This window comes from Panthera leo, chromosome D1 (genome assembly GCF_018350215.1).
Source record: "Panthera leo isolate Ple1 chromosome D1, P.leo_Ple1_pat1.1, whole genome shotgun sequence".
Taxonomy (NCBI): domain Eukaryota; kingdom Metazoa; phylum Chordata; class Mammalia; order Carnivora; family Felidae; genus Panthera; species Panthera leo.
The window spans coordinates 30,501,689-30,529,477 of NC_056688.1; the positions used below are offsets into that span (position 1 = coordinate 30,501,689).

General features: G+C 52.5%; 1 protein-coding gene across 1 annotated transcript in view; it reads right to left on the reverse strand.

Annotated features, from left to right (window-relative positions):
• IGSF9B (immunoglobulin superfamily member 9B) overlaps positions 1-27,283 on the reverse strand; it is a 46,867-nt gene extending 19,584 nt beyond the window's left edge. Inside the window, exons 1-12 of the mRNA XM_042906020.1 lie at positions 27,220-27,283; positions 16,150-16,347; positions 14,246-14,392; positions 8,630-8,781; positions 8,242-8,359; positions 6,764-6,905; positions 6,313-6,458; positions 3,476-3,618; positions 3,021-3,161; positions 2,820-2,936; positions 2,387-2,537; positions 937-1,060 (exon numbers count right to left, since the gene is read on the reverse strand). Coding sequence (XP_042761954.1) covers positions 937-1,060; positions 2,387-2,537; positions 2,820-2,936; positions 3,021-3,161; positions 3,476-3,618; positions 6,313-6,458; positions 6,764-6,905; positions 8,242-8,359; positions 8,630-8,781; positions 14,246-14,392; positions 16,150-16,347; positions 27,220-27,283 — 1,643 coding nt within the window. The remainder of the gene's footprint in view (positions 1-936; positions 1,061-2,386; positions 2,538-2,819; positions 2,937-3,020; positions 3,162-3,475; positions 3,619-6,312; positions 6,459-6,763; positions 6,906-8,241; positions 8,360-8,629; positions 8,782-14,245; positions 14,393-16,149; positions 16,348-27,219) is intronic.
• Positions 27,284-27,789: the final 506 nt, after the last annotated feature.

Here is a 27,789-nt window from a genome sequence, read left to right on the forward strand (position 1 = left end):
GCTTCCTCTTAACCCCCCTTGATGTTGACTAGTGTATCAAGGGCTCTCCCTGAATCTCCATGAGTTGCCCTCTACAGGAATATTTCCTCCTTCCTAGGCCCTGATCGAGCCTGGCTGGAAATACATAGCCAGATGAGGCAGGTCTGAAAAGGAGGAAGTGAGAGGGCTCATCCTTCCCACTCAAGGATGTCCCATGTTGCAGGTGGCCAGTTCTTGGCTCAGGATAGGAATGTGGGGGAGAAAAACCCTTGCGTGATGGGAAGGAAGTCCACTACAGCCCCTCTCTCCACCTTTTCTGTGCCTCCTGACCTCAGCCTGATTTATGTATGCATCTTTAAGATCCCTTACCTACCCCAAGGTTTAAGCAAAGATCTCAAATCACTACATCTGGCCAAATTAATAGCAGAGATATAAACACAATAGAAACACAGGGTCCTAGAGAAAATGAAGATGCTGAAGACAAGGCCAGAAGGCAAGCACCACTTCACATCAGTTTCTGGAACCATTGGGAAAGCGAGAGAATAAAAATTAGATTCTACGCTTCCAGCTGGGCTGTTTCTCAATGCCACTGAAGATTGGGAGTCTCTTCCAGACTCCAGAGGACAGAGGAACCTAAAAGAAGCATAAACCAAGGACACAAAAAGGGGTAGTGAGATAAGCTGAAGAGAGAGCAGCAGAGGGTGATGGTCAATTCAGGCAACAGCCTAAATTGGCATCCAAACCTTTTAGGCTAGGAACGCAGAATGCCCCGAATCCCTCACAGACGTGCCCATTCCCCACAAGACCTAGTCACTATGTCAACACACCTCACTGACTGGAGGTCTAGCAGGCAAAGAACTGTATCCTTCTCATAACGTCCACCCGCCCCAGGGACTGACTGAAGTCAGGGGTTGGGGGAGGGAGAAGCAGAGAGCAAAGCATGCGGGGGTGACTCACAGAGGTCCGTACCAAACTGAGAATGTCTGCTCGAATCCTCCATCATAGCCTGGCTCCCAGGACACGTTGGCAGTTGTCATGGAGACCTGGACCCGGACACTGCCCGGGGCATGGGGGCTGGTGCCTGGAGACCAAGTGGAGTGCTCTCAGACTGAAATGAACTGGGCCCAGTGAGCTGGGCACCCACAGTGGCACTGCGTAGTAGCAAAATGCAGTGCCTCAAGTGGAGCGCGGAATGGTGAGGGATGCTGAGGAGCTGATGCCCTGAGCAGTAGGACTGCAGAAGAAAAGCCATCCCACTGTGCCATAGAGTCCTTCTAGCAAGATATGGCACGAACATCAGGAACATGGCCAAAGGGAAACCAGAACCTTCGTCATCCCAGGCCAAAATCCTGTGCTCACCTGGCAAATACAGAAACACTCTCCCTCAAGGTCACAGTCCAAGCTAAAAAGCCCCTCTCCTATAAAGTTCTCTGGCCTCATGAAAGGTAGCCATATTCCACCCGAACATCAAAGTGAGAGGCAGCACAACACAACTATTAAGAACTTCTACTTGCCGGGGCGCCTGGGTGGCTCAGTCGGTTAAGCGTCCGACTTCAGCTCAGGTCACGATCTCACAGTCCGTGAGTTCGAGCCCCGCGTCGGGCTCTGGGCCGATGGCTCAGAGCCTGGAGCCTGCTTCCGATTCTGTGTCTCCCTCTCTCTCTGCCCCTCCCCCGTTCATGCTCTGTCTCTCTCTGTCTCAAAAATAAATAAACATTAAAAAAAAAAATTTTTTTTAAAAAAAGAACTTCTACTTGTGTTTGAGTCCGGGACCCAGCAGTTATTAGTGATGTGATGTTCGGCAAGGTGTGTGATCCATGCCAGCCTTGGTTTCAATGATGTACACTGGGGAAATATCAGCTCTCACCTCATAGGTTAAAAATGATAGGGCACCAACTGGGACAGAGCCTAAAACTGGTGGTAAATGCTCGAAGTGTTGGCCACTGTTACAACTAGCTATCAGTCCCCAGAGGGGCAGGCTACAAGCTGAGGTCTTAGGGACACACACCTCAGGCAAAAGAAGTGGGAACATAACCCCTGGCACCCAGGAAATGGGAACGCCAGTAACCTCCAGGCCAGGCCCAGCTGCTGGAGCTCAGCACACTGGTCCCCTCCCAGATCCCCCTCATTCCATTCTTCCAGCTCCCCTTCTAGGCCTAGACACAGTCGCTACTGCCCACACACATGCCTCATTTCTATGGGGGGTGTTGCTGGGTACATTTTGCCAGAAAAAGATCTCCCCAGGACAGACCCCATGTTACCTTCCCTTGTATAGAGTCCACAGAGGGCTAGGGTTACACATGGCAGGCTCCTGATTCAGGGGTGGGCCAGCTCAAGAAAGATGCCCAGAAAGGGTAGACAGTGTCCGGTGCCCAGACCACAGCCCTCCTGCCCACAGCCCCCGTACCGATGACGGTCAGGTGGGTACTGGCAGTGATGCTGGTGACCACGTTGGTGGCGATGCACTCCCACTCCCCGTGGTCCTCCTTACTCAGGGCTCGAAACTGGAGACTCCCGCTGGGCAGGGCATTGTGCTTGCTTCTGCTGGGCTTCCCTACCTTGGCCAAACAAGGGGGCAAAGAGGAAGGCAGGAGCGGGTCGGCAGGGGAGGAGCCGGGTCAGCAGGGAAGAAGAGAAGCCACCAACACATCAGAGGCTCAAGAACAGGAGGAGCAAGTGGTGCCTGAACATTCAGCCCGCACCCCCACTGCCCCTCCTCCAGAGCACCCATCACTCTAGAAGTCAGCCCCACTGCTCAGCACCTGGCCCGGTCACAACAGAGCACTACCAGGTCTTGCCCCTCCAGCACACTTCCCAAGAGCTCCAGAACCTGAAGGTACCTTTCTCCAAGTGATGACAGGGAAAGGGTCCCCTGCAGCAGCACAGGGGATAAGCAGCTCCCGGCCAGCCTCCTGCCTATACTCCCAGCCTGGTAGCACCGTAAAATACGGGGGGTCCTAGGGAGAGCACAGCAAGGCCATGAAGTCAATCATTTCAGCTTGCCCACTCCCATGGAGGCCACTCTCAGCCCTGGGCCTCACCTTCAGGACAAGCCGTGCAGGAGCAGACTGGCCCATGGTCCCCAAGGTGTTGTAAGGCACACAGGTGTAAGTGCCAAGAGCCTCCTCTGTGGCCTCCTCAATCCGAATAGAGCCATCCTCCATCAAGGTCCAACCCAGGTTCTGTCAGAGCACAGACAGCAAAACAGGGAGCAATGGTCAGGGGACAGAAGCTCGGTCCCAGCCCCCACCAGACCAGACCTAACTTCGCAGACCTGGACACAGCACCAGCTAGTGTGGGGTAAGGGGTTGTCTAAGTTCCCTGGGAGAATGGCAAAAGCTCTACTAGAGTGTAGACCTGCCACAGGAAGCAGCTCTTTGCTTTCTCAGAGTTTTTTGGTAGGACTAGAGGAATCCTACAGGGAACCAGACCCTCAGAGGCAGCAGCTCAGCATCAGGAGAGTCTCACTGTGACCGCACATGCATCTTTTCAGCACCTTCTCAACCTGCAGGGGGCGGCCATCTTTGTTCCACTTGACCACGGTGGCTGGTGGCTCTGCATCCACAGGGCATCGGATATAGCCGTGAATTCCCACGGGCACGTAGATGACAGGGGGCATGTTGAGGACACGGGCTGGATCTGTAGAGGGGTAGCATGGGGTGGGAGAGAAGAAAGGCAGGAGGGCAGTCAAGGAGTGAGAGATCTGGGCAGGGGGCCAAGCCACCACATAAACCCCCGGGGTCTCATACAGACACTCCTACTCCAAGGAACTGCCATTCATACCCATCCACCCATTCAGTAAACACTGCCTATGTCCTCAGTGCTCACAACAGTGCCAGGTACCTGGACCACCATGAGGAACAAGACGGACAAAGCCCGGAGGCCACATCAGGCTGCCCCAGTGCAGTGTGGGCTGCTGGCGGCTTTTCATCTGCCCAGCCTACTGTATTCTTAAGAACTTCTGTTTCAAATGTCTGGAGGCACCCAAAGGCATGTTTTCACCTGCCTAAATCCCTAACACCCCTCAAATGCTCCTACACATGGACTGAACTGCAGACTAAGGACCCTGGATGTCCAGTTCCCCAGCCCCTAGACTCCAAACTCAAAGTCAACATTTGACCCTATCCTCCACCGACCATTCCTCATCCCAAGTGTCTCTTGGACACCAAGCAGCTCTCTCTCGCTCCACATCCTAAACCAAAAGTGGAACGTCAGTTCTACATTCTGTGTTCAGAGACATGACCACCAGTGGTTCTTTCCTCTCCTCTCCATTCTGCTAGCTGTCCAGCCCCTCTTGGCCTCAGTTTCCCCTCTGTGCAGCTGGAATATGGAATCAGCTTTGGCCACAGAATGGATGAAAGTTTCCCAGGAGAGCAGCAAAAGGAGCACATCCTGTGATGTGGGTGACTCATCACCTTTCCATTCTCCCCAATTTCCCCTGAGGGTGACCAGGAGAAAGATCCAGAACTTCCAGTGAGGCAGTGAGGATGAATGAGCTGGTATGTTTTAAGCATTTGGAGCTCTTCAGAGAACAGCATTACATAAATATCAGGCCGAGTTATATATTTAGACATAGCTTCCTTCTTTTGTATGTAGAGTTTTTTTGTTTTTTTTTTTTTTGCCTCCAAGATTTTCAAAGGGTTTATGAATGGGAAATACTCTGAACGCTGCTTTTTAGCAGAAATAAAGATCCTTGTCTCACCCACCTGAAAATCTCACCCCCCGGATTCCCTCTGAAGGCAAAAAGGAGGTAAAAAGGGACAAGCTGCAGTGGGTAATGGCACTGGGGAAAGACGCAGAAACCGCACACCCCTCTCAGCACAGAATGGCCCATGGCTTCATGGATGGGGGCCTTACTTTTGGTTACATTCCTCATCCTTCTGAAGACTACCCCTGCTGGTTCTCTCTCTGCCCCCTCCACCTTCTAGCCCAAGTGACATAGCTAGACAAGATGCTACTCCAAGTGGACTCTTCCCTGCCCTTAGCTCCTCCACATCTAGCACAGCTTGGGGCACATGGTAAGTCATGTTTAAATAGCTTCTTGACTTCCTTTTTCCTACTGCAGGTCAGGGTGGGACGTGCTTGATGTCCTGGGTCACACCACATAGCTTTCCTAGGGCCTCATAGCCCTTAAAAACTTAGACTCATCATACAGCATGCTAAAAGCCCTTTTTAAGTTGATGACAATGGAAGTGGAAAAATGATGCCTTTGTCCCCACAAGCAAAATCACTGCATGGAGAAGGAAACAATAAGCATGTGAGGTGAGAAGCTGGACAGGGCTCAAAGGTCCAGCTTGGCTCCACCACCACAGCGCCCACTCAGCAGTAGACAAGTGCAAACACCCAGCTGTGTGGAGTGGCTTTGGAGACCAGCCCCACTTCCTGGGGTCATCAACTGTCCTTCTGCTTGTTCTCAGCTCACATGCTGACCAGGGCATCTCTAGGCTATTGAACTTCTCACCCAGCCACGGCATGCCCTTGCGGGTGAGCAGTCTTCCCACACTAGCCCTCAAGTGATGAAAAGCCTGTCACCTACGGTAACCAGGCAGGGCCTTTGTTGTCTGAGTGACAGGGCCATCCACAAATCAAAAGAAAGAAATTAATCCTCATTACTCATCCTTCTGTCTCTTTCTCACAATGATCAGCTTGCCAGGGGGTGGGAAAGCATCGACTACACTGCCGGATTCAAGATTAGCAAACTGAATTATTGCACTTGCACAAAAGCCCTCAATTGTTCTGGCATGAGGAGCAGCTCATCCATTTGGATCTCTGACCACCCTAGAGAAGAGCTAGAAGAAAGCCAAGAGGGAGCCAGATGCTGGCAGAACTAGATCAAGTCACCCCAGAAGAGGGTTCTGTCCCCTTCACTCCAAACAGCTGTCCACAGTGGGGAAGGCATAGAGCTGGCAGGAAATCTAACTCTACTTCAGCTTCACCTACACTCCCTCATATACCTGAGAAAAAAAAGGACCAGAGACCATCTCATTCAACATCCAGAGAGAGGAGATGGCTAGCATTCAATACAAAGACAACTGCTCAAAAGGTCTACCGATCCTTGAATCCAACCTAAGCTTGTTGACTGATGGAATGAATCAGTTAACACTTGTAGTGATGCCTGGCCCATAGAGGACACCCAGCAAGCACTGTTTCACCTCAATTGACCAGCCCAAGTCTTGGCCTCATGTTGGGCTATCCCTGCTTCCTGTCATTCCTCTGCCCACATTCCCTCAAATGACACTCGGTCTCTTACTATCCTCCAGCCTCCAGTCTGGCTAATGTGGCTTGGATCTTCCGGAACCCCCACCACGTGTTGCTCTCCCTATCCCTACTCACACTGCACAGTTAAGTATGCTGAGGCAGAAGGGGAGCGCCCCAGGCTGTTGCTAGGAACACAGGTGTATTTCCCTGCATCCTCAGGTTTCACCCGGAAGATGATCAGGGTCCCATCGATCAGGATCCGCACTCTCAACTTCAGGTCACTACAAACACACAAAGAGACAAGGAGGGGTGGGGGAAGAGGGTCTTCCATGAGACAGTGGAGCAAGGCAGCGAGGAGTCCCCTCTCTGTGAACGAGGCAAGGAGAGCCAGAGCCTCCTCATATTCCTGGCCCATCTCAAGGCCACTCTGTGCAGACACTGGCCTTGCATGAGGGACAGATTAGACCTCCCTTCTGCAAGCTCCTAGAGCCCAAGAGCAGCCTGCAGCAGCCCCTGCTTAGAGGCCTTGCCCCTGGGAGGCCTGGTGTCTGGGGACCCCACTGAGAGGGCAGGGCAGCATGCTTACTTCTGGAAGTAGACGTTCTCGTCCTGCCAATACCAGGTGTAGGTAAGGTTGCCGGGATACGCCTCTGCCCGGCAGGTGAGCAGAGCATCCTGGGATATGTTGACAGTGATGTTCTCAGGAGGGGAAACGATGAAGGGAGGCCCTAGGGAATAGGAAATAAACATAACCTTACCTGGTATGGGAGGGGAGCACAGCAGTGCTGGGACCTCCCAGGAAGCTCTGAGAGGTCTCAGCAAGCAGTGCCTAAACTCCAGGAGGGAGCTGGAGGGTAGCACTGGTTCAAGAGGCAACAGCACAACCCTGGGCAGTCGCCACAGAGATGCTTCCAGCTACTGCTAGCACTCACGTTCTTACTCTCCTTACAGGTCCCAGAGATGCAAAAAGTCCTGGGGTGTGACCACAGTGAGCCCCAGCCCCCTGAACCAGCTGCAGGACACTCTTGTTGGTGTATACCTGCACCCTGCCTCCATGCACAAGCTCCCCAAACCAGCCATCTCACCCCTAGACACATAGACATACATAGCCCTTCCTGCTCATCCTTCTCTCCAGCAGAACCTGAGCAGGGGACATGTATGAGGGACAAAGGCCACTCTTTTCAATCCAGAGCAAGGAATAATCTTGCTTCTAAAGGAGTTAAAAGGCTTGTGCTGCTTATCAGCCAGAGGTCAAGAGGGCAGATTTGGGGAGAGGAGGCAGGGGGATAGCAGAGTAAACAGAGAGTGAAATCCCAGAACTCCCTGGTGCTAGCTTTCCAGATAGGCCACAGCTGCCACTTGGCTCTCTCCTGAGAGTGGGCAACTCTTCTCCAATCTACAAAGGGACCTCTGGTCCATGCTGCCACTCAACACTCCAAGTCAGAAGGAGGCAGAAAGAACATGTATCTCAGCAGGCCTGGCAGCCCAGACAGCCACCACTAGCTCTCACCCGCTCCTTCAGCAGGCAGCAGGTGGGAGGCAAAGAGGGTGGATGGGCTCAGTACAAAGAGATTCTGCCATCCTGACGCTAGTCCTTCTGGGGCATACTGGGGCCCCAGGCAGGGAAGACTGGCATTTCCCAGTGCTGACCATGCAGACCCCAGCTTTGCCAAATGCCCTCAGTGTTATTTTAAATGTCTGAGGCTTGGATTGAATTCCTATCTTTATTTATTGAAGCCGTCACTAACAGGGTGGAAACCTAAGGGAGGTCTTCTCCCCTGGGGAAGATGGAGGTACAGCAGGACACTACTCAGACAGAGTAACCATCAACATGGTGCCTCCTGTCATCCCGTGTGATGGCCACAACAGGCCACCATGGGCACTCGGGCTATGAACTACACAATGCTCAGGGGGAGCCCAACCCCACTCCTCATGAGCTGCCCATCTCTCCACCTACCTCAGCTGTGCCAGTCGTGCCCTGGGCAAACCCCTCTGCAGCTCAGATGGGATGGAAGTCCCTGTAAAAGGTCTGAGGCATGAAGAAGCCAGAGAAATCTCTCTTACCTTGGACAAGCAGGTGGGTGGTATGAACAGCCTCCCCCTGGATACTGTATGCGCGACAGGTGTAGGCACCTCTGTCCTCCCTACTGACCGATGTCACTGTCAGGCTGCCATCACTCACCTGGGGCCAAAGAGAGATGGAGCTCAGCACCCACACTGGGGCCCCACCAGGGGCTATCTCCTCAGGCAGAGATAGCCTCAGGGCTCATGCACTAGGGGGATATGGAGCCAGGCACTCCGTTCATCTCCCTTCAACCACAGACACCAACAAGGCTGCCTGCTGTGCAATGTTACTGGTCACATGAAGCAGGGGACCACCGTGGAGAGGGAGGAGGCAAAGGAAGGGCAAGCAAGGAGAAGTGCAGCAGCCCCAATGGAGAACCACACTTACCTGGTATTTCCCACTAGCACCTAGGAGTGTCCCCTCCTTCAGCCATGTGACAATGGGCTTGGGGTTCCCAAAAGCTGTGCAGGTCATGGTAACACTGCCGCCCTCCTTGGCCTCGATGTACTGGGGGGGTGTTTCCGTAAAGGTGGGAGGAGCTGCAGAGAGATGCAGGGTGGGATTAGCCAGGCTACCGCCCTGCATGCAGTGCCCACCCACGCTAGGCACCATGGCCATTGTGTTCATACTTAACCTTCCGCGAGGTGCTAGGATAAAGGAAGGAAGGGGGACACAAGTAAAATCCTCTGTGCCTGAGTTTTACAGGAGAAGAGGAGACCTGAATTTCAAAGTCAGTCTGGCTGGGTGCAAATTCTAATATTCTCCCATTGTTCTTGGCTAATTCCCAATAAACAAATATTTGCTGAGCACCTACAAGGAGGCCACCATGCTCAGCACTAAGGACAAAGCGATAAACAGCACAGCTCCCATGACTTGCAGAGCACACACTTGCTACTAGCTCCAGACTGTTCCATCACCCCCCACTCCAGTCTTTCACCTAAAGATCATCCCTGATACTCCAACTTCCTTAACCCCAGCCCAGTCAGGCCCCATATTTCCAGGATGTCTCCCACCTGAGCTCCATCTAGGCCTACTACAGACCACAGGCCATGGTGACAAGGAATCTCACTCTTCCAGATTAGGTAGAGAAAATTTTCCACCTTCTTCCTTTTCTGGCATCCAGACAGAAAGACAGCCCACTCTGCAGATTACTCCTTTTTTAATTTTCTTCTGATTATGCCAGGTTATCCCCACACTACCACCTGCATTGTTGTAGTTTTGACCAATATCCATCCCGTTTGGATAATCAACTGTTCAGAGACTCAGTCTCATCAGTCTTAGCTGCTTGTAGAGGCAATCAGATCATTCTTAACCTCTTGGACTTTCATTGCTTTTGAAGTGACAAGAAGGGGCCCCACTTTTAACCTTGAGTCCTAGGGTTCACAATGCCTGGCTGAGGCAGGACATTTTTAGCTCATCTCAAGGTACCCAAAGGTCAAGACCAAGTTACAGTGCAGCCTGCCACTAGTTGGGTAACCCTGAACAAGTTACTCAGCCTCTCTGGGCTTTACCCAAATCTGGCCCCCTCCAGTATTGAGGTGAGGAATAAGTGAGATACGGTTTGTGAAAGGGATCTTGTGAATGTAGATACGTGTGAAATGTTGGTTATTTTGCCATGACTATCATCATTGTCATCTCCCCAGAAACATCTGAGGCATCAGTGAGAAGCTTTGAGGGGCGCCTGGGTGGCTCACACAGTTGAGTGTCCAACTTCAGCTCAGGTCATGATCTCACAGTTTGTGAGTTCAAGCCCTACGTTGGGCTCACTGCTGTCAGCCTGGAGTCTGCTTCAGATCCTCTGTCCCCCTCTCTCCCTGCTCCTCCCTGGCTCACACTCTCTCTCAAAACTAAAATAAACATTTTAAAAAGAGAGAGAGAAGCTTTGAGATAGGTGTCACCTCTCCAGACAGCGTTGCCCCGAAAACCAGTCAGAGTGCTTTGAGGTTTGGTACTGTCTGCCCCCTGCTCTGCCAACCTCGTCTGCTACCATATACACCTTCACTGTGCTCTAGCCAACCTGGCCATCTTTGTCTTTCTCAAATGTGCTAAGAATGTCCGACCTCAGGGCCTTTGCATTTGCTGCCCTCTCTGTACCCAGACCTCACTCCTTTGGTTCATGCAAATCTTCGCTAAAATGCTATCTCTGCCTTAAGTGGTCAGCCCATCTAAGATAGCACTTCTAACATTCTCTACCCCCTTAGACTATTTTATTTTCTTTAAAGTACTGATCACTGACTCTCCCTGAGAACAAAGATTTTTTCAGTAAATCACACTGCATGCCTGGCTTTTAGCACAGTTCCTAGCTTGTAACAGAGCACTCAACAAATGTCTGCTGAATGGATGAATGAATTAAATGTACATAAATACACACACCTACAGACCAACACAAATTCAAACACATAAAACTTCCTAGTAACAAGACCATGGCAACACCACTTTCTTCCATCATTTCCAAAGCCCTTAACTCAGTGTGGGCACACAGAGGGCACTTGGAGAGTGAATACTGAGTGAATTAAGAAGCATAGTTCATCACACACAAAACACACACAATGGACACCTTCAAGCACATCAATACTCATCCAGCATCTAATATAATAAAAATGATGGCAAAAACCATCCCAAATCCTTATAAAGGAATTCTGGAATTCTAGCTTCCAGGCCTCTCGTGCTGCTCTGGAATGTGTGCTCATCTCCAACAGAGCCCCTCTTGCTAGGCCTGTCCCTGGAAATATAGCCACAGCCTCATTACCTCTGGTGTCAAGCTTAAAAGAAAAGATAATAAATTAAATTATGTCCTGAAGTGACAAATTAATTACTAATTACATAATTACTTTATTATTTAGGTGCTAATCAGGAAAGTGCTTTGAACAATCTCGAGTTTTCAGGAAAACAATGGTTTGACTCTCAATTATTTACAGAATTAGGTGTTAGCTTGCCAGCTGCATTTCTAGGCTTAATTCTTTTTTACAAGTGCTCTATAATTAATAGTGCAGGTTAGAAATAGACTGGCCTCTCCTCCAAGTAATTCACCAATGTAAAGCAAGACTTGGCTTGGGCTTTTTGGGTATTTTATGTGATAAAGGAATAATTGGGTCTGTTTCCACCCAACTGGTCTTTAAGAAAACACAGAAGGAGATTGAGACCATTTGTAATTCTAATTTTTCACTGGCCTTTCATTTTCCAAAGGTGATCTCTGTCAGAAAATGCCTGACACTAAACATTCTAGTTTGGAAGCAATGGAATGCTGGCACTCCAGACTCTTTCCTTCCATAATGGAAATATTTATGCTGGAAGGAACCTCAGAACTGGGGGTGAAAGCAGGAGGGAATAAAGGGAGACAGCTCTCTCACCTTCAAATGTGTCTGCTCTAATCTATCCACTTGGGAGGCAGGCTCCTTGGTAAGGGCAAAGCCCCAGTTTAAACCCTGGAGCAGATGAGGGAACATTCTTAGCTTTTCTGGCCAACACTTTCTATAAACAACCTCTATGAATGCACTGACTCTCCATCTGGGCATCTGGGCATGCTGTTCCCTCTGCATGGAATACCCCTGCACCCGGCTAACTCCTCCTCCCTAGTTGGGTCTCTGCACAGGAGTCCTTCCCTCAAAGAAGTTCTCCTCCTTTGTTCTCCCAAAGCCCATATTGCAATTTTCTCTGGACTTACTGCCTCTGGAAGTTTCCTTAAAGCTGAGTCTGGATTGGGCCCATTGCTGTGTCCCCAGAGCCTGCCACAGAGCAAATATCCAAGATGTGTGTGTGTGTGTGTGTGTGTGTGTGTGTGTGTGTGTGTGTTACTTCCCTTTATTTACAAAATCTACAAAAAGCACTCCAGCCTGATCTCCAGGCCCAGGATATACAGGTTACTCATGTAAATACTAAAAGCCAAGACTCAAGATGTGTTATGAATGGATAATTATTGGTGAGTTTATAAGAACTTTCAAACTACTACAGTCCTCTGCATCTTCCAGTCTGAGGACCTTCCTGTATACCACCTCCCTGCCACTACTATTTCATTTGATTTCATCTTTTTTCTCTCTTGAGAAAGAGAATGGCCAGCATCTGACCCACATGTAATTAATGTCACAGACACTGTGCAGGACACTTTCTTACACAGCATTTCATCTGATCTTCACAACAGCTCTGCAAACAGGCATTGGTTTTGGTAACTGAGGGAGTTGATGCCCAGAGAGTTGCCTGGGATCTTACAGCTACTGAATGCATGAAATAAACCAAACCTTTTCAAGGCCTTCTCCCATGCTTATTCCACTCTAAGTCATTGTGAACTCTCACAGAACCAATTCCCACTCGTGCAAACTAATATAGAGATGTAATACAACACACAATCTCCAACTAAATTCTACCTTCCTGTCACGTGAGTGCCTACTGAACACCTGATGTCTCAGGTCACTGAAGTGGGTGCTGCCAGGAGGACATGAAGGGAAAACAAGGTAGTTCTTGGAGATTACAGCCCAGTTTAGAAAGGGCATAAGAGAGAAAGAAAGCAACGTGGGGACTCTTGGCTCGGCGTTCAATCAGCGAAGCTTTTAGCAGCAGATTTACCTTCCTAATTATGTTTTGCTTGGGCTAATATTAAGATGAGTTTTCATTCTCGGCACACACAACAGCTGGCATCAAAAGGAGGTGACTCAAAAGCTTGCTATGTGGTGGGGACAGCCCACCCAAGACTTAAAGTAAGCCTCCAATCAGTCTCTTTGGACTGACTGAGGGGAGCCAACTATATCTAATGGGTTGGGCAGCCTAGACCAACACTGTTCTAGGACCACCATCGTTAACTCTGCTCTTCTCAGATAACAGTGCCCTGGCTAAAATACTCTGTTCTTTCAGGACCCTGGAGAGGTTCTCAAGCCAAGGAACATGGTCTGGCCCCCTTGGGAGGAATGACCCAACCCCACAAGGTAGGGCAGAGAGAGCCATCCTTCAGAGCAGATCAATACTATGAGAAACTTCCAAGCCAGGAACAACATCAATTTCTCTCTCCCAACCACAGCATCTATAGTCACAGATATCAAAACCACAAGGACCCAAGCTCTGTGTGGCACATCCAAAGCATATATGCCACTTCTCCAGATTTTTCTCCACAGTTCCAGCTTCTCCTGGCTCCTCTAGAGTATCTCTTCCCAAGTAAGGACTCCCAGGGACATAAGAGAGACTCTCTTGTGGAATGCACGCAGAGGGCCCAACCCCTGGTGTGGTCACAGCCTTAGAATCAGGCCCCCAGCCTGCACCAGCACTGGGAACTCAACTAAGTCACTTGGGCCTCTGCAAAGGGCTTTGTTGCCTTTTCCCAAACACTTGAAAAGCATCAACACATAGCAGTTAACTTAACTGAACTATAATAACTGATAGCCATTAAAACGGTTACTCTTCACAGGATTCTTACATTTTCTTAGACAGTAAACCCAGCACAAGAAGGGACCATGTCTGGGTTGGCTCACCATCATTTCTCTTCCCCTAGTGCAAGGCTAGGCACACAACAGACACTCATTACATATCACTCAAATGAACATATTTAACAAGGAACCAAGATATTAACCTAAAAAGGAAAATGGTTATGGTGGGGCTCCAGAAATCCCACTAGAGCAAGAAGCCATTATTTGGACTAGCAGGGTCTTCCCAAGGCTGGGAAATGGTGCCAGAGGGTATAAACTGGGCTTCAACAAAGCCTTAAACCTCCTGGTTCCAAGAACCAGCTACCTACCTACCTCTGAGGAACTCTGACTCCACCACCCACAGCAAACCCCACTTCGTGCTCAGGGAGCTGCTCCTCCTATGCACCTCTGTTAACCCAAGGCTCTAGGAAGACAACTGAAGGGGCGTAGGAGGTGAGAGCTACTAATGCAATGGGGCCTGGCCCTGATGAGGCTCCTCTTTGTGGCAGAGATTTGGGGCAGGAATAGTGGCTTCGCCTAAAGCAGGTCCTCAGAGAGCAGTCTTCTGGGTCATCTCCCACCCGCCCAGCCCCAGGAATAAGCCCATACACACCATTGATGGTAAGGTGGACCCAGCTACCATTGTGAAAGGTGTCATATTGTTGGTCCAGCATGAGCACTTTGCACTCGTACCAGCCCTGGTCCTCAGAGCGAACCTGCTCCAGTCGCAGGGATGCTTTATCATGAAGACTTGCCCGGCCTGCAGGAAGAAAGTGGACAAAAGCCCAGGAGGCCATCAGGGTGAGGCTAGCAGTGTGACACCTGCCAAAGGCAGAGGACCCATTGTAACCTTCAAGCCATTTCCCATGATAGGACCCCAAAATAACACCTCGCACCAATCCCAGGCAGTAGGCTGAAAGGAAAAGGCACGCAGCCTTGCCGTGGAGCCACTCTCCCAGTCTCGGCTGGCCCAGCCCCACTGCAACTGTAACTCTGGGTTTGGCCCTGGGAAGAACCTCAGTCCCTCAGAATACTCCTATTCTTTTGGAGATCTCTTGGGATAAAGGAAAGGCATGGGGGATGCAGAGCTGAAGAAAGAGAGTGGGAGGGAGCGAGGGAGGGAAGCAAAGGTGCAAATAGAAGAAGGTGAGGTATGGGACTCTAGAGCAGGCCCTAAACCTCAATTCAGGCTGAGTGACATCCTTCTCCCACCTGGGTCCCCACCACCAGCATCTCTCTGCCTGTCTTCCCTATGGTAAAGCAGAGGAAAGGCAGGCCAGGGACCAGGGTGGAGAGGTCCCCTCCAGGTGCTGCTGCCCATGCCTGAGGCACTGCACATCTAGCCAGAACCCAGTGTCCCCAAGAGCTAAGACGCCAGAGTCCATAAGCCCAAGAATGAGGACAGGGCTGGCAAGCAGAGCAAAGGCCCCCCAGCTACCCTCCTTAACTCCATCCTCCTCCCCATTAGGAGGCCATCTTTGTCTCACTCATGGTGATGAGATGGTAAGAATTGAGGCAGGAGCAAGCAGAATGGGAGTCTAAAATGAGGATACAAAGCAGCCCTCAGGGTCCACCTTCCCCTCACCCACCACCTCAGCCCAGCCCTCAATGCCATGTCACCACCTTCTCAGTTTTCATCCTGTCTCAACACTGGCAATCTGCCTAAAAACCAGAGCATCAAATGGCCAAAAACAGAGTGAGAGAGAGAGATAAATGGAAGCTTTCTGAGAGATGCAAATCAGACCTCAGAAGTCTGACCTCAAAGTCCTGCCAGCTTCCTGTCTTCCATTAAAATTCCAGCACACATATGCACACGTGCATGCACACACTCCTACACGCATGCATGTCCCATGCTCTCCTCCCTGGCAGGCTGGCAGACAGGCACTGGCAGTGACTCACAGTGAGGCCCCTTCTGGCAGGTGGAACCACAGAGCAAGACACCAAGGGGACCAGGAGGAGAGAGGCTGGAGCAGCAGAGGAAGCAGACAGCAGGTGCAAGCCACAGCCACAGCACTGCCCGGACCAGCCTCAGACATTTACTTCCACTGCTCACGGATGGGATGAGGCCCCAACTTCAGAGCTAGAGGGAGGGAGTGGGCAAAGGCAGACAGAACAAAGTCTACAGTGCCACCAGCACACGTGGCCAAGGGCAGCAGGGCTCTGACTCAGCTTCTTTCTGCACAGAGCTCCCCTTCTGCCAAGCTCTCCTCCCCTGCATGGTGGGCTCTCTAGGCTTCCCTGTCCTTACTCCTGCCTCTGCCCCTACACATCCATAGCTGTGCAGTGATGCTTTGTGTCTGCACCACCTCCTCTTCCCTCTCCTCCCCACCACTTAATTAAAACCTACCAAAGTGCAAACGATGGGAGGAAAGAGGCAGAGACTATGGAGAAAAGATAACAGACCAGTCAGAAAGATAAGAAGCAATAGAAAGGCAGGAGGAAGAGTGCCATGACCATAACCACTGAGAGCAAAAACCAGGAGAGGAAACAAGCAGCCCCCTGCAGCCCAGAACTTACCTGCATACTCAGGGTCCACATGAGGGGGATAGTAGCCAAACTTGATGAAGATAGGGATGGGCACCCCAAACTTGAACCACTCCACGACATAGGGCGGGGGCTGTCCCGTCACTGGGTGAATCACGTCGCATCGCAGGACCACGCCCTCACCGGCTCTCGCAGTAACAAACTCAGGCTCCTCTCGAAGGCCGTGGGCAGCTAATGGGTCAGCAGAGTTGGGATGCACAAAGGGAAATGACAAGGAGATCCTGCCCCAGCCTCCCAAGAGGCAGCCCCTTGCCCATGTCTAGGGACCTCTGCATTCCCACTTCCTCCCCAAGGCCAGCGGCCCACCCCAGCCCTCCTCCTGAAAAGTAGTCCAGTCACTTCCCAGAAGGTCCCCAATACATTTTTAACCCCCTTAATCCCCTCTCTGCTCATACCTCCCACAGCTCTGGGGGCCCCAGCTATCCATGAACCTGAGACAGGTAGGAAGGGGAGAAGAGGAGAGAGAAGCAGTTCTTTCCAGTCCTGCATGCCAAACCTTCCCTCCCCAATCCCAAAGAGCAGATCCATGACCATATCCTCCTCCTTTGAACTCCCAACAATCCTAAGGAGTCTGGCTACTGAGAAAGTAAAGGGGCCTCAGCCTCTCTGTGGAGACCTGCAGCCTGGGTTACAGAAGCCTGCTGTAGCGGAGGGTAAACATGGAATCTCTTCCTGTGCAGGATGCTTCCCACCAGAGCCTGGTAAGAGCTGCAGAGCCAGCCTCCTCCTACGCCCCACCCCCAGCTCAGCCTGATGTTCACAGCACAAAACAAGAGTACTCCATACAGGAGCAGGGGAATCCCTAACAAGCTGAGCAGAGGCTGCTCATGGCAACACCAGAGGGAAAACCCCACAGGCCTGACTAGCCTCTCCAGGCTCCTCCCTCCCACGCCCCACCGCACCTGCTACAAAGAGGGGAACAGAAGGGTCCTCCAGCCCTCCAAATTCCAAGCCCAAGACATCACCATTAGGATAGCAGTATGCTGGGGGCAGAGCAGGGATCCTGGGGCTGCTAAATTCAGCCAGCTATGGAGAAATCACCCCACCTTTAGTAGATGATAAAACATATGGCTGGATAGGGTGCACCTATCCTCTTGGCAGCAGAAGGGCAAAGTGGAGAGAGACCCATCCCCACCCACAAGCTGGAGGACACAGAGGACAGGCTAACTCAGGCACTGCTTCTCTCACTGGTCAGCCTGTTCATGAGCCCCTACAGGAGGCATGCCACCTCCACCTCCAGCCTGAAACTGCTCCCTCCCGCATGAAGCCTCCGTGCCCACAAAGTCACCTTGTCCAGCTTGCTTCCCAGTGAAAGGGACAGCCTGGAGAGGCCTCTTCTTCCTGGCTTCCCTCACACTACCCAACACAATTACAGAGGAGACCTCCCCGGCTCTCCCCATCCAAACTCACCTCCCCTCCCAGTCCCTGCTGGGCCGCTCCAGGCAGCACCAAGGACAGCAGCTGCTCTACTAGCAGTGCAAAGCCAAGAGCTGATGGACCCTCCCAACACAGAAAGGATGCCCAGAAGAACAGCGTGTCTGTTTGTCTGTCTGTCTGCCTATCTGTCATGGTGCTTCTGTATCTGACTCTTACTGCATCTCTGACCCCTGTGTGCTACTGCCTGTCTCCTTCTCTCATCTCTCTCTTTGCTTCATGTCTCTGTGTCTTTGGCTCTTTCTATGTGTCTGTCTCTCTGATTCTGTCTTCTGGTTCTGAGACAGAAGTCTCTCTCCTACTCCTTCTTCATGTGTCTCTGTGCTGTTCCATCTCAAATCTTCAAGTCTCTCTGTCTCTGTCTCTTCCTCTTTAGCTCTCCCTCTATGTGGATGCTTCTACTTGTCTTTCTTGGTTTGTCTGTGTGTGTGTGTATTGGGGAAAATATGTGGATTTCTTTTCACCTATGCACTGAGAAGGGATTCTGCCTGCTTTTCTGTGTGGAGATACCTCTATGTGCTTATGTTTCTGTGTTTGCGTCTTTCTGTGTCGGTCTGCATGTTGGCTGTTCATCTGTGTCTCTCCTTCTCTCCCTCCCCATCCCCCTCTCCCTCTCTCTCCTCCCTAAGTTGCGGAAGGAGGAGGAGGCAAGCCCTTCTAGAAGCTGATTGGCTACTGGTGACATCACTGTTTTCTAGAGAAAGAGCTAAGATCACAGAGTATTTTTGGAGCAGAGCGGAGTGTTGCACTCACCTGCCAGAGGCCCCAGCAGGTTTCCCAATACCCCCACCCCCAACCTTGCTTCAGGCTAGGTTTGAATTCCAACCCCTCAGGGAAAGCTCCAAGAAGGCCCAGCTGCAGCAGGCACCTCCCCCACAGCCCCAAAGGCACCTGGATAAGGACAGAGCCTGCCTCCTAGCCTCCAGGAGCACAAAGGCTGATCCTGGACCCAGAAAGAATGGGAAAACAGTGGGCACCATGTGTGAACAGGGGGAGCAATGTGTGTGTGCATATGTGAATGTGTATATGAGGCTGCTCTTGGCAAAAGGATGTATATGTGGATACATGCCTGTGTGCAGATGACTAGCTCTTAGCAAACGGACAAGGATGAGTCGGGGGGAGGGGTGCTGCATGTGTGAGTGTGTATACGTTTGTGACTGTGTGTGTATAGCACAGACTTTCCAGGAGGGTAAAGGAGGAAATACAGGAGCCTGGGAGAAGAGGAAGGAGGTATTCCAGGGCCTAGTTACCTGGTGTGCAGGACAGAGGCTCTCCACAGAAGGGGACCCCTTCCCAGGGCTTTGGCCCCTAGAGCCTAAGGCAAGAGGCAGAGAGGCAAAGGAAATGACCAGCTCTGCTGAGCAGGTGGTTGCCCACTTTTAGCAGTGAAGCTCGGCTCTGTAGCACCATGGCTACTGGGGTTGAGGGCTCTGGAGAGCAATGCCAGGAGGTAGGTTGGCTCCAAAATGGGTTCCCACAGTGCCTGCTGCTCAGTGCTGCCTCATTCTCACCTCCTGGCAATGAGGCAGCCTCATTCACACCTCCCCCAGCACTGGGGCTGGCTCCAGGTTTCCACTTCCACCCCCAGCCAGCCCCTGGGCTCAGGACTGAGCACCCAACCCAAGGCCCACCCCCAAGCCAGTCAGCCCCATCCCTCATCTCTGCACAAGGACCCTTTCAACCAGGGACAAGCAGCTGGAGAGAGGACTCAGTGAGATAAGCATCCCAAATATGATAAGCAAGGCAGAAAGAGATGGAGTTTCCCAAGAAGAAAGCAGAGGCGTGGGAGCTCCTGGCCCAGCCTCTGCACTTGGTTCAACCCATTTGGTTTTCTGAACCCTGAAGTATTTATCACCTTCCTCAACTCCTCAACACACATACATACACACACACACACACACACACACACACACACAGCACTCTCACTCCATCACCTACAAGCACTTCTTCCTAAGCCTGATCCTTCCTGAGCCAAAGCATGTCTAATAAGACACTTTCTCTAGAAAAGCTCAAAGCAAGAAACAAAAGTAAACAGGGTGGCAGTAAATAGGGAAGGGGTGCTTGATGGAGGAGAAACTCTCACCTAGGACACCAAACCCAAATTGAAGACTTTGAAAGAGACTCAAGAAACCAGGAAGGAGAGAGACACAGAGACAGACACAGTGCAAACCTGACACAGGAAGAGCCCAGCCCACAGCAAGAAAGAGAACTCTGGGGCACAGAGGACCCAAAGACATAGGCCTTCATAGGAGCCCAGAATCAGGAAGACAGAGCAGAGGCTATTCGTTCAAGAAGCAAGTGGGCTTCTCCCCAGCAGATTGACTGGAGCAACTGCCAGTGGGCAGGGGGCAAGAGGAGGAGAAGGAAAGGATAGAAAGTGACCTGAAGTGAGGAGGGGCTGCAAGAGGAAGAGACACCCCCAGGCCCCTTCCCCACCAAAGAAGCCTACAGCAGCCCAAAGAGGTGTGGCAACAATCTCAGAGGGGAAACTGGCATCTGCAGGAGTGAGGGTGGTAGGAGCCCATGAGGTGCCCTGGATTCCACATACCTGTTTTAGAGAAGGCAGGAAACAGCAATACCCTAAGCCGAGCAAATCTGCATCTTGGGGCTCTGCCCAGCCCACTTTGGAGTTGTTTTCCCAGGATAGGGTAGAGAAAGCAGGAGAACAAAGGAAGATGAGGTAGCCCCTGCAGTCTGGCTGACCTTTCAGGAAGCCCATAGGGTACAGGTCTCCTGCTCTCTAGGCCAGGTGGTGCCCAGCAGGCAGCCAAGTCCAGGTTGCCATTGGATCCCCTGTGGACATAGAACCATGAGGAGCCAGGCTCTGGCACAGCCCTTGGGCCCCACACTTACAGCCTGGGGCTCTTCCACCAGAGCAGGGCTGGGGGAGGAAGGGTACCTGAGAATGAGAAACACTAAATGCCTAAGAAGTTCTAGGAGCCAGGCCAGGGAGAGCTTCAGCTGTCAAGCAACCAAACTTCCTCTAAATATCTACCACATACCAGGCTCTGTGCCTGGCGTGTAACACAAATTTCACTTAATGCTCACAATGCCCACCTATTAGAAATACTACCAGCTCATTTTCACAAATGAGCAAACTGGGAGGCTACCTGGCTCAGCCAAGTCACTCAGGTACAAGTAGGGGAGTCAAGCTCCAGCTGCTGTGTCTCCTCCTCCTCTTTGCCCACACTCATTGACAATATCCTGACCAACCACAGGCCCAGGTACCACAGCCTCTCCCACATTGCATCCCAGACATCCCAGACACTTTCCTCCCTGAGTCAGAGGGCAGACCTTCTCCACTACACATTCTGCTTAGGTTCCAACAGCCAGACCCATGCAGCCCAAGACCAGAAAAGGATGACAAGGTGGGTCTATTTCAGAACGCAGCTGGTGCTCTCTGGCTGGCTCTGGGCTCAGCACTACTCAGCACCTCTGGCTACGTCTGGTAGTGGCTACCATAAGGGAAGACCACCGGGTGAGGACCAGCCTCCTTCATTCATGAGTACAAATCCTTACTGGAGCCGCTGCTGCTGCCTCCTCCTTCTCTTCCTTCTCCTCCTCCCCTTCTTCCTCCTGCTCCTCCGCCCCCTCCTCCCCCCCCCCCCACCCCGCCTCTTTGTCCCCAGCCCCCTCATCCTCTGGGCACCAGACTCCCAAACCACAGGCCTGTTGTCTAATAATACCAGCGACAGCCACCGCCACCTCCATCTGCCAGCCTAAAAATAATCCCTGCTAGTCCAAAAAAGGCACAGCCCCCAATAGTCCCCCAATCACTCCTCCCCAACAAGCCAGAAGGCTCCAGGAGATTCCAGGAAGCCGGGGACTCAGGCTCCCAAGGAGCCTCCCACAGAGGTACACACCCAGAGGGATGGCATGAAGAAAGCAGAGAACAGAATCCCTATTGCCCAAAGCAAAGAACACTCTACAAATATAAGATAGACAAGAGGCCTGTGTCCAAAACATCTGGCCATGTCCTTGTTCTTTCCAGAAGGCAGGTGGGCTAGAAGTCATCTGGCCATCATTCTGCCTCCATCAAGAGCCCCTGCACCCAGCCTAAGCAGGTTCTCAGAAATGTCCCTACCTTCCATGGTCTCCATCAGTGTCCTCCCAGCCCTTCTGGCCCCCACTCTGCATCAAACCTCTCAGGGTGGGAAGTCAGAGGTCAGGTGAGCCCAGACCAGCCCTAGCCAGCAAACCCTCCCATCTTCCAAACAGCAAGGCATGGAGGAGGGAGGGGCAGGAACTGCAGGCCTCCTTCCTCCTGTAGGTGACTCCTTCCTAACCCTCTTGGCTGGGCTCCCCTCGAAGCCCATGAGGCAGTGATGCTATTAGCAACCTTAATTTGCTCTCAGCTAGATTGTATTTCCAAGAGCCTTTTTCCCATGAGCCACTGACAGGAAGCAGTCAGTAATTCAACCTCCACTCTGCTCCTTTAATGGCTCCTCAGCAGAAAGGTAAAGCCACACCCCACCCCTGCCACCTGGGCGGAGGCCTGCACCCTCCACACTCACATGTGGCCATGTGCACACATGTGTTCCAGAGCAAACAGACAGGCCAGCCCAGCCAGGTGAGGGCACCACGAGCTCTGCCTGCCACTAGGCCACCCTCCTCTCCTCAAGGAAGACAAGATAAGAAAGAAAGGGGGAAATTGAAGCTCCATATTTACTTACAGTAAGGTATCAGCATTCCCTACTCTGAAGCCAGAAAATGAGGACAATGGCTCACCTTATACAATTTGTGAAGGCAGGCCTGTGTGCAAGCTGTCTGCCACAGACCTTCCTGGTGGGTGCCTGTGACCAGGAGGGAGGTAAGGGGAAATGTGGAGGGGAGGGGGGGCTGGAGATACAATGACAGGCAGAGGGGACTATCCCAATCCCCTCTTTTCTCAGAAGGACAGTTAAGCTGGTTGCCACTTCCCTCAAAGCTTTGGCTCACATGGAATTGTTCTCCAAAACCCTTACAGAGGCCCTGTCTCTGCTCACCAGTCTCCTGCTTATTCACGCAAGAGAGAACAGAAAAGCAGGAAGATTCCTAAGAAAAATAGGTCAGCTGCCTCGGGCAGATCACGCTGGCACCCGTGGGCAGTGCCCCTGAGGGGGCCAGGCTACAAGCTGCCTCTGCAGTCCCAGCACCCTCTCCCATATCCCCAGGGACCCAGCCCCTTCTCTACTCTATCTAGAGTGCACTGGGTTAACAGGCAACTGATGCCAGAGCCCACTGTAGTAAAACAGGCCCATTTTTTGTCCCCTGGAGCTCTGTCTGGGTTTGTCCCCCATTTAGGCTTTCTCTCAGGGACATCAGGCATCCTTCAATCCAGTCCCTGGGCTAAGCCTCCAACTTTGGAAACTTCTGGGCTGTCTAGACTCAGGTACAGAGCAGGGGGATAAGGAAAGTAAGGCATCTGCTCTGAGTACAGTCTGGCTGCCAACTATAGCACTTGGAGGGGAGTGACTCCCCACCTCGTGCCTGGAGCTTAACTGTCCCCCTGTCATCCTGCATTCTATACACGTGCATGCAAACACTCAAGTGCACACACACACACAGGTGTGTGCACACACATGCACACACATAAAAGCACAGGCATGTATACATACACACACATGCAAACATGCACACACATAGAGGCATGTGCACACATCTCCAGACAGCTCACACCAATTACAGCTATTTTCATAATTCAGATCCACTCTTCACACAAGCTGCTTAACCAATGCTAGGGAGCAGACAGAAGAAAACTGCCCCCCTGAAACCCTGGGCCCCAGCCTGAGAAGGTCACAGGATGTGTCTAGGAAAAGAGGATACTTTCAAGGGGAAGAAAAGTGCATTAAATCTCAGGCCTAGCCCCGTATAGGACATATCTCCTGGCCTTCACTTCCCTCCCCCTGCCAGCACACAGGAAGGCTGGGAGAGAGAAGAAAGCAGCCAGCAGGCCTGAGAAAGACAGGGCCAAGGGAGAAGAGAGAGCAGCAGGCCAGGCTCTGAGAGCCGCACCCTGGCTGGGGCGGGCAGAAGGGAGAGAAAACGCAGGCATCAGAAGAGCAGTGCCAGGAGCCAGGAAAGAGGGAGGAGCAGAGAGATGCTGAGTTTCAGCATCTCCCCAGCTAGGCAGCCTCTGCTCCTTGGGTAACCAGATCCCAGCTTTCTGTCTCAGAGCCACAAACATGAAACCACTGAGCTCTGGGACCTGCCTACTCCAAGTCTGGCACGTGTTGGGCCTCAGGTCAAGAGCTGAAAGCTGATTCTTCCCACTGCCCCTTTGCCATGCCCTTTCCAACACATCCCTTCCTCAGCTTCTCCCAGGGTGTGTGCTGCCAGACACACCCCTGTCTCTGGCAAGTGTGCGGGGGATGCACACACACAGGCGCGCGCACACATACACACACACACACACACACACACACCACTTGGCTACTTGCTGAGCAGAGTCCTTTGCTGATGGACTGCCCATGGGGTCTTGCTAGCAGCCTCCTGGTCCAAATCTCCTCTCTCTCATCTTCATCAGCAAAGGGAAGAAGGGAGAGTTAAGGCCAGGCACTCTACCAGCAGGATCTGAGTCAGAACCCCACTTTATTTGGGGACGCTGTAGTCAGGGATAGTCCAACCACAGAATCTGTGGTTGACAGGAGGAGGCAGCCTTGGGAATAAAGGTCCAGACTTCTTCTCCCCTATGGGAGGTCCAGAGTCATCTAGGCATGGCCCAAGGTCCTGCCCCAAGTTTCCTCAGTCTAGGATGTTGAGGCTTCAATCGCCATCTTCCAGATTCCAGATGCCTATCTTCTCCCTACCCTCCCCAAGCTCTCCACTGACCTCAATCACCTCCCAGACACACATGATCAAAGTCAGATGGGAAGCCCATCCCTAACTGTCCCAACCCGACACTGGCTTAGGGGCCCATTCCCTTTTACCCCTCTGCTAAAGCAGCCCCTACTTTGGCCAAACCCTAAAGGTGGCATCTGAAAGTCCCTCCCTGTCAGAAATCTCCCCAGAAGTCACCTCTGCCAGTCAGAGAAGAGCTGAGCTGTCACACAGAGCCAGCTTTTGAACAGTGACTGGTATTTCCCATATGAGCCAAAACCCTGCCACACAGATCCCCTCCCCCTCCCCCCAGAGTCTGTGATGCTAGGACCTGCTTGGCTCCTGGGCTCCCTGCATCCTTCCCACAAGCCTCTCTGGCCACTGACAAACTCTGAGTTTTGCAGATCTTTCAAAGAATGTCCAAGTAGTCCTGAGGTCTGCACACCCTCTGCATACCTCCCTGGGATTCAGAGGAGAAAGGGGTTCTGCCCAGGCAAGGTCAGCCTGTGAAAGGGTACTTGATTCCTACAGAGGCAGTCTTCTGAACTTCCCTCAACACACTTCTAGCTCCCAATGCCCTGAATGGTCCAAGGGAAAGAAACTGAGAAGGGGCCTGGAACTCCAGAGATACTGAATGTAATAATAATAATATTCACATTTATTGAGCAATTACTATATAACAGGTAGTCATTCATTTCTTTACAGCACTAATGTTCACCAAAAAACCCTGCAAGCTCATACTGTTAATCCAATTTTTCCATTGAGGCAAGTGACATTTAAAAGGTTGAGCAACTTATCCAAGGTCACAGGGCCAGCAAGTGGCAGAGCCAAGATATGAAACCAGATCATGTGACTCTATACCTAGGTCCTCAACTACCATATATATTGGCTTTTTAAGCTAAAAGGACTCCAAGACCAACAGAGGTGGCAGGCTCAAGGGTGCATGTCAAGCCATCCCAGACAGAAGGACCTCTCCACACCCAGAAAGAGGGTATAACCTTCATGCCCAATAACCTTCAATGTTGTTTGGAAGTCCTTCCTTCTGTCTAGCCATTCTGTGTGTTGCTGCCATTTGCCTTTATTCTGTGCTTAAACTTGCACAAAGTCCATTTCCCTCACCCTGACTTCTCCAGTTTAGAAGCTATTTCAGAGCCTCCTTTCAGTGTCTCTTTTTTATTCAAAGATCCCAGCAGCTCCTTTTGGTGCTTTCAGCGACAGTCCCATAGCAGGAACGTACCAAAAAATGGAGGGGAGGAGGAGGAGGGCATTGGAAGACTACAAGGAAATAGGGGAAAGGAGGAGGCTGAAGCTAAGAACAATTTCTCACACACAACTCGACCGATCTCACACCTACCCCCATTTCATAAGCTTCTGAATTCCCCTGGCCTCAGTTTTCCCACCTGACAAATGGAGTTTTTAAACCATCCAAGGCAACGTACCATTTAATAAAATTACCCTCCCTTCACCTTCCTCTGGTTCGGTTTTCAGACTCACTCCCCTCCTCCAATAGCATGGAAGACATTCCATTCTAGAAACTTTCTCAAATCATTCCTTTCTCCCCCTACACACCCTCAGACAAGAGAGGACCCTGTCTGTAAAAGGCGCCTCCAGCGAACCCCCTCTACCCTAGCTCGGCTGGGAGCGGGTTCTCTCTTTGCCGGGTCCTCCCTGCTGACTTCCACCCACCGACGGGCTATCTCCCCGCTCTCCTCTCCTCCCAGCTGTGTGAACTTGCCCGCAGCTGGGTCGTGTCTGCGTGGTGAAAACGGTGAGCTCAGAGTCCTCGCACCCTCCGGGCTCCGCTCCTACTTCCATACAAGGGCCGAGAGCCTGGGGTGCCACCCAGAGGCTTGTAGGTCGCTTTGCCCGTCTCCAAAGCAAAAGCGCGCGCGCTCACGCACGCATCAACCAAGTCGCTGGCTTCCCTCTTGTCTCTTCCCCAGCTCAGACAGAGAAACCAGAAAAAGAGAAACCTCCCTCCGCTCCGAGATGAGGCAGTGGGGACCCCTACCCCGCCACCCTCACACCCAGCCAGCTCTGCCTCACAGCCGGTGAGGGCGACGTGGAGTCCGCACGCCTGGGGCCCGCTCTTAGGGAACTTTTGCCTGGCCAGGGCCCAGGTGAGGCTAAGACGGGCGCGGGCGCCTGGCAGGGCTAGGCAAAAGCGGACACTCCTTTGAGCCGGCCAAGAGACTCCCTCGTTTAACCTGCTCTTCTCTTTCGGGGCTGCCTGCGCCCCCAGCCCCGCAAGGGGAATCCAACCCCTAGCTGCCAGGATGTGTGATCAGAAGGGATGCGAGTTGGAGTTGGGGCGCCCGCAGGGTCGAAAAACCAGTCCCTTTAGCTAGCTAGCCGTGGGTGCCGAGAGTCCCAAGGCTGGTCTGTGGAGCGGTGGCGCTGCGCGCGGCTCGTGCGTGCTGCAGCCTACCCAAACACCCACAAACTACCCGGCAGCCAGAGTTAGGAAAGCCGCCGACTCCCCAGCGCTAGAGAAGGCGGCTGCTCCGGCAAAGAGCACCTGGCTCGGCACGCCGGTATGAAACCCTGAGGCCGAAGGTGGACAAAGTCGACCCGGATCCCAAGATCTTTTCCCGAGTGCCAGGCAGCCCTTGGATTCGGGCCCCTTCCCACCCGGCCCCTTCGGCCCGCGGCCCACAGCGCTTCCCCGCAGTGCTCCGGAGCGCTCCTCACCCGAACCAGAGCCTCGCCCGCGGAAAGGCGCAACGCTCAGCGGGGACGGGGAGCCCGAAACGAAGAAGAAAGGGCTGACGCCGGGGAGGGCCAGAGGAGGGGCGCTGCACTTCAACTCACCTTGAGCCGCAAGACCTCGGGTGCTGATCACACTTGCTATCAAAGTGGCCACATACCAAATCATAGTACTACCGCGCGCCAGCCAAGAGCCTCATCCTATCGCAAAGTGCTCCTGCGCCCGCACACTTCTCGCGCCCGAGCGCCTGCTCACGCCCGCTCGCGCCCGCCTACGCCCCACGCCGGTGCTCCTGCAGCCCCGCCGGCCCGCTCTCCATCCCTCCCCGGCTACGCTCGGCTCGGCGCGCAGCCTCCCCGGCCCCCGGCGCAGCGGCACCTGCACTACTAGCCCAGGCAGAGCGCAGCCAGCTCCACGGTGAAGCCTACCAGGGCCGGGCCTCCGGGACCGCCCCCGCCGCCCTCCCATTGGACACTGCTCGCAAGCCTGGGGGCCGATTGGCTCGAAAGTCTGTCCATCGTGGCGCGAAAGAGGCGAGCCCATTTCAAGGTGCGTTGAAGTGTGGCGAGCTCAGAGCCGCAGAATCATGCGCATTGCCAGGGAGAAGGCGTTGTAGCGTCTCTGCTCTGTTCTGTTCTCTGCTCACACTGCATGGCAAGTTCCTGGTGAAGGGA